Genomic DNA, 10,409 nt, shown 5'->3' with positions numbered 1-10,409 from the left:
GTGCCAGAGAATGAATAGCTGACTTTTTTTTTCTTCTTCCAAATGCCAATTCAGCAATTACAAAGTCTGCTGGCGGTTAATTAAAAACTACCATCTCGTTATGTTCCGAGTTAAATTACAAGTGTGAAAACTACTAGTGTTTGCAGTAACCGAACGCTCTTGACTCTCTGTACTCTCATCAAAAGGAGGGCAGGGATAAATAACTTTTTATTTAACTCACTAGAAAATCTCTCTCAGCTCTTTCATATTTAATTAACTTTTTATCTTCTCGGAGCCCCAGTCTTACTCAGAGTTCCTAAGCTGTCATGGAAGTATTTGTTCCCGTGTTCATTTGAGGCAGAAGAATTTTCTCCCATGAGATGGGTAGAAAAGTTAGAAATAATTCAACCCCGGAGACACTGAGGAAAGTAGCACCCACCCCAAAGCTTTGTGTAGAGGCAACCTCAACCCAAGAGAGATGTATGGTAGAGAATGGTGGTTTTGGGGTAGGAGGTGTGTTATTGCCTGCGCATCTCCAAAAGTGGAGGGATTGGGTTGTAAGCCCTTCTGTGGACTTTTGGGAAAGTTCTAGTTCTTCTCTGTAAGGCTGATTTAATGAGTTGACAGTTTTCCTCTTTCGTAGATTCCACTGTCTGAAAGAGACCCAACTCCTCGCCACACCATGGTGGATGTGAAGTGTCTGAGGGACTATGAGTTACAGCATGAACTTAGTAAGCTCGGATTCTCACCTGGACCAATACTCCGTACGTATGAGGCAAACATCAGAGACTTGTCGTTTATTATTTACAAACTACCTCCCAAGATTTAAAATTATTTACAGTGGAAGGGACATACGCAACTAAAAAACATTAACATGGAAATGGAAAAAAAAATTCTTAAAACGCAGAAAACCGGGGCGCCTGGGTGGCTCAGTCGGTTAAAGCCTCTGCCTTCCGCTCATGGCATGATCCCAGGGTCCTGGGATGGAGCCCCGCATTGGGCTCTCTGCTCAGCGGGGAGCCTGCTTCCTCCTCTCTTTCTGCCTGCCTCTCTGCCTGCTTGTGATCTCTGTCAAGTAAATAAATAAATAAAAATAAATTTAAAAAACAAACAAACCGGAAAACCATAAAGAAGGAAGGAGTGAGAAATACACCCAGATTCTGTGCACAGGTTACTAAGTAGGGTGCCCAAGAGAAAGGACTGGTTTCTTCCAACGAGGAAACCCGGTTACTCTTGCTTCTATCACCCTGTTCGGTTTTTGTTTGTTTTTTTTTTAGTCCGTGTACTATGTTAACTTTATGTACTTATTGTTCATATTCCCCGTAGATAGGAAGTGCAATTTTGTCAGTCTTACTTTTGGATATATCCAGTGGAGACCTCACCTTAATTGCTTGTGGAAGGAAAGGAGTGCATTGAGTAGCTGTGGGGTGGACCCGATTGTAAAGACCGTAATTAACCATGTAAGGCACAAGAATAAGGATCCCTTTGTGAAATACCGTGAGCGCAGTGAGATCCCCTGCAGGAGCGACATAGCTTACTTAATCCGTTCTCCACCTCCTTCTTCAGCGTCCACCAGAAAAGTGTATGAAAAAAAGTTAGTACAGCTGTTGGTCTCACCTCCCTGTACACCACCGGTGATGAATGGACCTGAGGGGCTGAACGGAGCTCAGGATGATGACGGCAGTAAAGGTATGCCGTTGATAACAACTGTAGGCTTACTCATACCTGGTCTGGGATGCTCTATGCAGCTGGAAATGCTAGGCAGGGTGACCTATGAATTGGCCTTATGGCCCGGAGAATTGGTCCCCGGGCCACAAAAGGAATCCATGATTCCATGGCCTTGTTCATGCCAGCAGCTCCACTGGGTGGAAAGAGGGAGGAGGGGAAAGAACTGGTCAATTTGCAGGTCCTCTTACTAGCCAGAGCCAAATCTGTGTTTGATTTCTAAAACCAGGAGTTCCTACAGGTCGTTTTCCACATCTCCTTTGAGGCCCCAAACTCTGCTTTGCCTCAGTCAATAAATGGGACAATTATTTTCTTCAGATTAAATGATTTCAAATCCATTCAGAAAGATGAACCAAACAGTACCTCCCGGAAGTCCTATGCCTACTGCCCTTCTGGCTTCATGGGAGCTGACCACAGCAGGTCTCCTCCGAGCTTCCGGGTAGGTGCAGAGCTGTGGTCTCTGGGATCTGGCTGGGGGGTGGTGGTGGTGGCTTCTGTTCCACTAGCCCCTGCCCCCACAGGCACCATTCTCCTGTAGGGGGTGGGCTCGGAGATTCCTACAATCCATTCCAAGGCTGTTTCATTCAGTAAATAATTTACTAGGAGTCCTCTAAGAGGCACAGTAAAGTAATAGGAACTGCCATGCCTGGAAGGCCTCCCCACCCCCAGTGCACTTCTGGCCTAATGTGCAATATCTCATTTAACTCTCACAAACTTTTAGCTGACGTTCCGATAGGCAGAGTGACCAACCCAAAAATCGAATAGCTAGGACGTGGCCCCAGAATGTGCCATGAACAGCAAGGTCCATTGTCTCCGTCACCGTTACACAGCCAGCTCCTGGAACATTCCCAGGCACGAAGTGGGAATGCAGGATGTGTTTGTTGAAAGAGGGTGACCGAACTGAGATTTGAACCCAGGTCTGGTTCTCATCATTGTGCTCTTGCACAAGCCTTACACTGCTCTCATGACCTCTACTCTGAGGATGAAGACATTACCTTTTTGACTGTGTTTGACCTACCAAAAAACAGCAATTTCATACAGCTCAAGGGAGTAGTTGAACAAGTAAGATAAGTGCCTGGGGCCTTTTTTTAAAAATTTATTTATTTATTTATTTATTTTTTATTTTTATTTATTTTTATTTTTTTTATTTTTTATTTTTTATTTTTATTATTTTTTTTTAGGCCTTTTGAAGACTCTGCTGGTGATGCCTGGTATCACCGGAGCACAGTTCTGAGAGATTTCCCTAAGTCCTGCGGGGTCAGCCTCATTGGAAAGAGCAGCAGGGCTGGGGGACTGGACCCCACCGGCTCCTGAGTATACCGTAGGCCCTTTCTGCAAGGGGGATATGTTCAGAGTCCTGTCCCAGACCTGGGACTGCGGGTGCTTCCTGCCCTAGACAGGAGCTGAAGGGACTAGACCAGCCCTCTGATGAAAAGGAGGGCCAGGCTGGAAGGTTCCAGAGAGGAAGGCTTGTGTCCTTACTGCTCACAGCTGCCCAGGACGGCAAGTCAGAGCTGCAGAGCCAAGCTGTGGTGGTCCCAGACCAAGCTCTCCTGCTTCCCAGCACGCAGCCCTCCACAGAGGGGCACGCATGCCCAGGCTTCGAAAAAATGGGTCCTTCCGTTTGTAAGCTTTGCCATTACCTTACGGACTGTGTTCACCTGGTGCCAGATACGTGCAGGCAGTCAGGTCAGAAGTGAAAGCTCTGGGTCAGTCCCTCCCTTGTCATGCAATTCTGTGGTGTCAGTGGACAGTGCTTAGGTCAGGTACACAAAGACTGCTTTCTCCGGGTCAGGTCTGAATCAGACATTTAAATCTGCTCATTGGAGGAGCCTCAGAGACCCCGGTGCCATTAGAATGAAGGGGTTGCCACGGGACTGATAAAGTCCTGGGGAGATTCACAGAAACACCTCATCGGGGGGGGGGTGGTCACGGTGGGGAACGTGTGGCAGGGGCCAGTTCAGAGGCAAAGCAGTAGGTAACCCAGACAACGAGTGGATTTGATTTTTTTTCTCATGTTCACTCCTTGTTTTGGCACCGAGTGGACATAGCTTTTAGTCGAACCTCTTCTCCAGCTTCCCCGATATTTCTGAGTCAGAGGGCTCCTTTAAAATCCCCTCCAGCAGCTCTGCTCCATGTGCAACAGTCATGATTGCTGTGAGTTTATCAAAATGCTTCTCCACGGGCTGAAGCCAAGGGTTGATGAACAACTACTTTTCTTGCCCCTGGCAGTGTCCCCAGAGGTAAAGTCCTTTAGGACAGGTCTGACCTTTCTGCCTCTGGGGGCTTCTTCCGACCTGGAAGGAGAAAGTCCTCCGCCGACCTTGACATTCAGGGACTGGTGAGTCTTGCAGCTGGTTCAAACGGACAGTAACTAGACTGAAAACAGCTGCCCAGAGGCATGGCCAGCTGTGAGCTCCTGGAGTCATACAGACAGGACAACCTTCCTGTTAGGAGCCCTCCCTGTGTTCCCAGGGGAAGGCCACAGCGCTTTGCACAAAGGCCACTGCAGAAATGCCCTTTGCCCTTAGTAGAGCAATTTTCTTCCCCTCATGAAATTTTTCTGCCCTACAATTGGGAGAATGCACCCCGATGACTGGTGTTTATTTTCCTTCTCTAGCTCGTATGTTCTCATGGCCTATTCTCCTTTTGTTTTTCATGATCCAGAGCTTAATGCCACTATCATTTTGAAAGGAAATATCATTCTCTCATCAGAAAAAAACAAGGAACCCAAAAAAGTATGTACAATTCTAATGCATGAATACTTTTACCCATAGTATATTAAACATAGGAAATAGCACTCCTCCTATGTATTAAGAAAGGAAATCGGAAAAGTGACTGCATTCTGTTCCAGCGGGAAAATCCTAGTTTACAATAGTTCACTGTAATGCAGGTTTCTGTTTTGTAAAACTATTGCTATGTTCTGGCTCAAGACCCAGAGTCACCGTCCCCCTATCCCTGTCCTGGAGCCTGAGTTTGCGGCTGCCCTGCTTTTCCCTCCGACTGCCATTCCCCGCCCCGACCGCCACCCCCACCCCTTTCCCTGCCCCAGGGTCCACATTCGCCTGGGCACCCACCTTGATCAGAGAATCAATGTGAGTTCCTGCTTCCTTCTCTCTCTCTCTCTCTCTTTTTTAAAGGACTTTTAAAAAAGATTTTATTTATTTATTTGACAGAGAGTGCAAGCAGGCAGAACGGCAGGCAGAGGGAGAGAGAGAAGCAGGCTCCCCACCAAGCAAGGAGCCCGATGGGGACTCAGTCCCAGGACCCTGGGACTATGACCTGAGCCAAAGGCAGCTGCTTAACCGACTGAGCCACCCGGGCGTCCCCCTGCTTCCGTCTCTTTTCCAGACACTGAGCTCTGGCTTCTATCCTCAGTGCCGTGTTGAAGCTCATGGCCAAGTGTGTGAAGGTCAGGTTTTGTCATGATGCCTCACTGGCTTAGAATCCTTCTTCCTCCGGCTTCGTCCTGGGGCTTCCGGGAAGTCACTTAACAGATGTCAACTCCTCATGCGGCTTGATAGCTGGACCTACTTCATAGCGTGGGGCGAAGGGAAAGCACCTGAATGAGGCACGTAATTAGTTCACATAATGAACTCCAAGATGCCAACCCCAAGGATTTTTCCAGTCTTCTGACCACTTTCCCTCCGTATTTACAGACGCCTGTCTCTTTCCATTTTGAGGACACAGTGGTGGCTTGGTTCCTGATTCTGCCCTTCTGACAGTTTCCATGCTGGCTGTCTTCAGGCCCCTCAGGGAGATCTGTCTCAGGCCCCCTCTGCTCCTGCTCTGCATCATTTCCATTGCCCACCTCCTTCCCTTTGCCTCCTGTCTTCTTTCCACACAGAAGCCTCCACACGGGCCCTATCCCCTGAGGCAGAGGCCTTCACATCCAGCCACCTCCCAGAGAGCTCTTTCCTTTGCTTTCCTGTCTTTCTTTCCTTCCTCCCCTCCTTCCTGCATTCATGCAGCAAATGTTAGTTATAATTGTGACATTTCACAGACTACACAAAGCATATTTATTCCTCTCCCCAGGGTGAGCTCTACCTCCCAGCTCCTCCCACAGAGGACATCCAGGACCATGCATATTTTCACTCACCCCAAACCTGCATCTGTGGCCTCTGTTCACCTTGATGCTCTCACCACCTTCTGGCGGTCCGGGCTCAAGGTCTCAGAGTTATTTTGGAACACCCATTGCCCCTCACATACAAAGAGTTGCCAGTGGATTTGAATTATGATTTTTAAAAATCCATATCTCCTTTCTGCTCTCCTAGCTTGCATCTGTATTACTCATAACCCTGAGATCAAGACCTGAGCTGAGATCAAGTCTGACGCTTAACCGACTGAGCCCCCCAGGTGCCCCCATAGTACGCGTTTTATTTTTTATTGGAACGATTGTAACATCCTCCTAACTGACCTCCGCCTCTAACGTTCCCTGATTCCATCTGACATATATGAGCAGTGTTTGGGCCGAGTCATTCACTCGTCTGGAAACAAGGTGCAAACTTGCCATACAGCACGAGGAGACCCCCGTATCTCCCACATCCTCCTACAAATTCTTCCCTGCTTTCCCACCTCTCTCACTTCCTCCCCATGTGCTTTTGCCTCAACTGCTCCTTATGCCTGGCATTCTTTTCAGCCTCCAACCCCCCACTCCATCCCCTGCCCATTTTTCTTCTGGTTAAAATCTTGTGATTGTTTAAGGACCCGACTCCAAGGCCATGCCTGTGCATTCCCTTAAAATTGCCATCCATCCCCTTCAACAGCTGTCGCGGGCCCTGGCACAGAGTAGGAGCCCAGAGCTCACCCCAGCGCATCTACCAAACAGCTCTAGCGACAAACAGGTTAGTTTGCCAGCATAGCCCAGTACTGAGGACTCCTCACTGAGTTTCAGTAAATGAGAAGGAAACGTGAAGTACACATTCCTGTAGCTTTGGTTTCCCATTTGGAGAGAATTTGGATCTGATGAAGTATTTCTGATAGCTTATCAAACATTCTAAAAGAATTTTTTAAATCTTCCAAACGGCTCATCAGAGGGATCCTTCCCATTCAGAAAACCTCGTCGGCAGAACACCCCTTTGTCTAGTTCCTGCACAGACACAGAGGGGAGAAAAAAACCAACCTGAGTATTTGCGGTGCATGGGGGTGGGACCGGCGCCCTTGGGTCTTTGCCTTCCGTAAACCTGAAATAAAACCACATCGATACTTTGAATTGGCAAGAGAACTCAATAGAAAGTTTGTGAGGCCCCAAATGTTTGCATCTGAAGGATATATAGAAGCCATTCTGATTCTCAGATGGGCCTCAAGACATCTGTTCAACTTTAAATTCTGAAGTAAATGTAAATAAGCATTTAAATTTCCATGTAAAAGGTGGTAAAAAGTGTGTTTATGGAGTCCCTTGTCTAACACTATAGACTTCAACGACGTAAGAGCAGTGGTGTGTACCTAACTGTCCTGTGAGTAGATGGAGAGGCAGAATTTGCGCCTCTGAAATTCGCGCCTTTGAAACACCAACGAGCACCTGTTTCTCTCTTATCCTAGTAGGGTTTCTAGCGGATACAAACCGCTTTGAGATTTGGCTTATGCCCGTTTCCGGTCGCTTTGTAACCCTGCACGTGCCTGTGTTTTATCAGACCACATGTGCAGCCCCCTGCTTTGGCGATTCAGACCCCTCAGTAAGTCAGGCCAATGTATTTTTTTAATTGGGGATTTTTTCATCACATGAACTCGGGGCACAGCGTGTGCCTCCCGTGATGGAAAAGGCAGGAAAGCCAATGTGTGTAATGCAAGCTCTAAGTCCCGCCCACCAAAGAGGGCAAAATGGGATTTGGGATGCTGGGGAAGCAGAATGATCTGCCACATCAGGCTGCCTAGAGTGGCCTCGGACTAAGGTGACCCTGTCATTTACACCCTGCACAGGATGCTTTTGAGACGAAAGGGGACACTTCTAGAAGGGACGCCGGAATAACGGGAATCCAGCAGGACGGTCCTGGCAAACTGGGGCATCTGGGCACCCTGGGCTTAGGAGTGGTTCCAGGGGTGGGGGGAGGAGGGTATCTGCACGTGTACTCCCAACTCTGGGCAGCTGCTTGTCAAACCCCCAGAGGGCTGCTGGGCCTGGGAGCTGTGTGCTCTGCAGCGCTCCTTGGCCCCTTCCGTGTCTCCTTGGTCCCTCCCAGACACGCATGCTCAGCGCTGCCAGCATCCCGGTTCACTGTTCTCCCAGCGCAGAAAACTCTCTGTTCCATCTGGCCACCTATGCTACACATTCCACTGGGAGCTTCTAAAAATGAGTTCCATGGGTCTGGGCCTCTCAGTCTGCCCTTTCTGTCCTCCCCGACTCCCACCCTCTGCCTAAGAGCTTCGGCTTCAGGTTGTAAAACCCTGAGCACGGAAACCTACAGTCTTTGAATGCTCTGCATTGAACCCGGTGCTGGGCCTACGGGGAGCGGGGGAGGGGGCTACTCAGTCTTTGAGCTACTCAGTCTTTGTTGGCTGAACCCAAGGAAACCTTTTCCCTATAGTGGTGTGGACCATCTCCCTTTCTCTGACTTCCCATTCTGTACCATCTCTTTTGTCTCTTAGACATACCTTAACGTTTTCTCCTGAGGCACAATGCTTAGGGCCCTGTGAATTGATGACCACCCAGGGAATGGTTGCAAGAGATTTTCCACCCCTGGGTCTCAGCCTGTGAATTAACAGTTAATTACCTATTCTGGGCCTTGTGCTAGAACTTTCTGCGGAAGAAAATAGGTGCGCGAGGAGCCATGGTTCTTGCCCTGGAGGAGCTTAAAAACGAGCTCTGGAAACAAAGAATGTGTGTATTAAAAATCTGGACTCTAGGGACGCCTGAGTGGCTCAATGGGTTAAAGCCTCTGCCTTCAGCTCAGGTCATGATCCCAGGGTCCTGGGATAGAGCCCCATGTTGGGCTCTCTGCTCAGCAGGGAGCCTGCTTCCCTTCCTCTCTCTCTGCCTACTTGTGATCTCTGTCTGTCAAATAAATAAAATCTTTAAAAAAAAAAATCTGAACTCTAGAGTCAGACTGCCTGGATTCAAATCCCAGCTCTGCCATTGACCTAGACAGGACACCTGACCTCCCTGTCTTCATTTCCTCATCTATAAATCAGGCTCATAAATGGTCTCAACGTCATAGAGCGTCGCGAGAATGAAGTTAAAATATGTGAAACAGAGTACAGATGCCACACCGTAAGAGTCACATAGGTACACTAATAGCTAGTAATATCATTAGTACGATTATAGAAAAAGCATGATATTTAATTATCTACAAAATAAAGCAAACTACTTAGTGGAAAATAATATGATGGTAACTAAACGTCAGTATTAAACTCCTAAGTGCTACAGAGAAGGGTTTCTCAGCGTGCCCGCAGGTATATTTATCGAATTAAATATACAGATGTAATTAAAGATTATTCTCTATATCAGTGCTGTGTGTTGAATGGGGCAGAACAACCTTTAAAAAAAATGTCATATGTGCCCTCCTTGTATGTAAGGATGCCTTCTTAATCTATGCTAAATCCTTCCCCTGCTTTTTGAAACATTGAAAAAATTATTTCCTTATTTACTTTTAAAAGATTTTATTTATTTATTTGACAGAGAGAGAAATCACAAGTAGGCAGAGAGGCAGGCAGACTGAGAGGGAGAAATAGGTTCCCTACTGAGCAGAGAGCCCATTGTGGGGCTTGATCCAAGGACACTTAGATCATGACCTGAGCCAAAGGCAGAGGCTTAAACCACTGAGCCACCCAGGCACCCCCAAATAATTTATTTTTGAAAGAACTTCAAACTGAGGGACAGTGGCAAGATTGGTATAAAGAAATGCTAGATTGCTCTCCCCCAGATTATCCAGTGGTTAGCTTTTACCGCCTTCACTCTGTGCGCGTGTACACGCACGTACATGTACATGTCCACGCACATGCCCTACTATTGTGTCTTTGAACTGTTTGAGGGTCCACTGTAGACAGGAAGTCTCTCAGCTCCCCTGCACGTCTTCTGCTACCCCCAAAGGACACCATCCTCCATAACCACCATGTGGTGCTCCGAAGAGAGACATTCACATGGATTCAATGCTGCTGTCTAATAATCAGACCCCATTCAGATTTCACCAACTGTCCCCAAAATGTCTTTCTGCTTTCTGGTCCACGACCAGTCCAGGGACACACTTTGCCTCTCGGCAGCCTTCTTCAGTCTGGAGGAACGGTGCCTCAATCTTTTCCTGTCATCCTTATCCTTGACTGTTTTAGAAAGTACAGGCCTTTCATTCTGTCTGATTTTTCCTTTTGACTATTCATAGAGGCTTTGCATTCTGGGCAGAAATACCTCAGACGGGGCGCTGTGCTCTTCTCAAGCATCACACCAGGGAACGATGTCATCCTGTCCCACTGCCGGTGACGCCAACCTAAATCACCTGGGAAAGTTGGCATCGGTCAGATTGCTCCATAAAACCGTCCTTCTCCCCTTTGTAACCGATCCGGCTTTTGTGGGGAATTATTCTGAAATGATACCAACATAGTGTTCCTCATCAAACCTCATCCATTGTCCCCAGCACCCATGGATGACTGCCTGATTCCACCTCCATTATGATGGCCCATTAAGATTTGTTATATCCGGGGGCACCTGGCTGGTTCAGTTGATAAAACATGTGACTCTTGACCTCAGGGTTGTGAGTTCAAGCCCCATGGCGGGC

At 47.7% G+C, this 10,409-nt stretch overlaps 1 protein-coding gene and 1 long non-coding RNA gene across 4 annotated transcripts in view; one reads left to right on the top strand and one right to left on the bottom strand.

Annotated features, from left to right (window-relative positions):
* Nucleotides 1–661: 661 nt before the first annotated feature.
* LEMD1 (LEM domain containing 1) overlaps nucleotides 662–10,409 on the top strand; it is a 24,654-nt gene continuing 14,906 nt past the window's right edge. The window contains exons 1-3 of the mRNA XM_044266351.1: nucleotides 662–743; nucleotides 1,546–1,668; nucleotides 4,372–4,442. Coding sequence (XP_044122286.1) covers nucleotides 662–743; nucleotides 1,546–1,668; nucleotides 4,372–4,442 — 276 coding nt within the window. The remainder of the gene's footprint in view (nucleotides 744–1,545; nucleotides 1,669–4,371; nucleotides 4,443–10,409) is intronic.
* Nucleotides 5,003–10,409, bottom strand: part of LOC122918199 — a 24,823-nt gene continuing 19,416 nt past the window's right edge. For 2 of the 3 annotated variants that reach the window (XR_006386572.1, XR_006386573.1), the window contains exons 2-4: nucleotides 10,043–10,130; nucleotides 6,827–6,887; nucleotides 5,003–5,266 (exon numbers count right to left, since the gene is read on the bottom strand). This is a non-coding gene — a long non-coding RNA (uncharacterized LOC122918199). Of the gene's footprint in view, nucleotides 5,267–6,826; nucleotides 6,888–10,042; nucleotides 10,216–10,409 lie in introns of all 3 variants that reach the window. The other variant, XR_006386570.1, reaches the window with a different exon arrangement.

Source organism: Neovison vison, chromosome 10 (genome assembly GCF_020171115.1).
Source record: "Neovison vison isolate M4711 chromosome 10, ASM_NN_V1, whole genome shotgun sequence".
Lineage (NCBI taxonomy): Eukaryota > Metazoa > Chordata > Mammalia > Carnivora > Mustelidae > Neogale > Neogale vison.
This window is presented reverse-complemented; position numbering and strand designations above follow the sequence as displayed.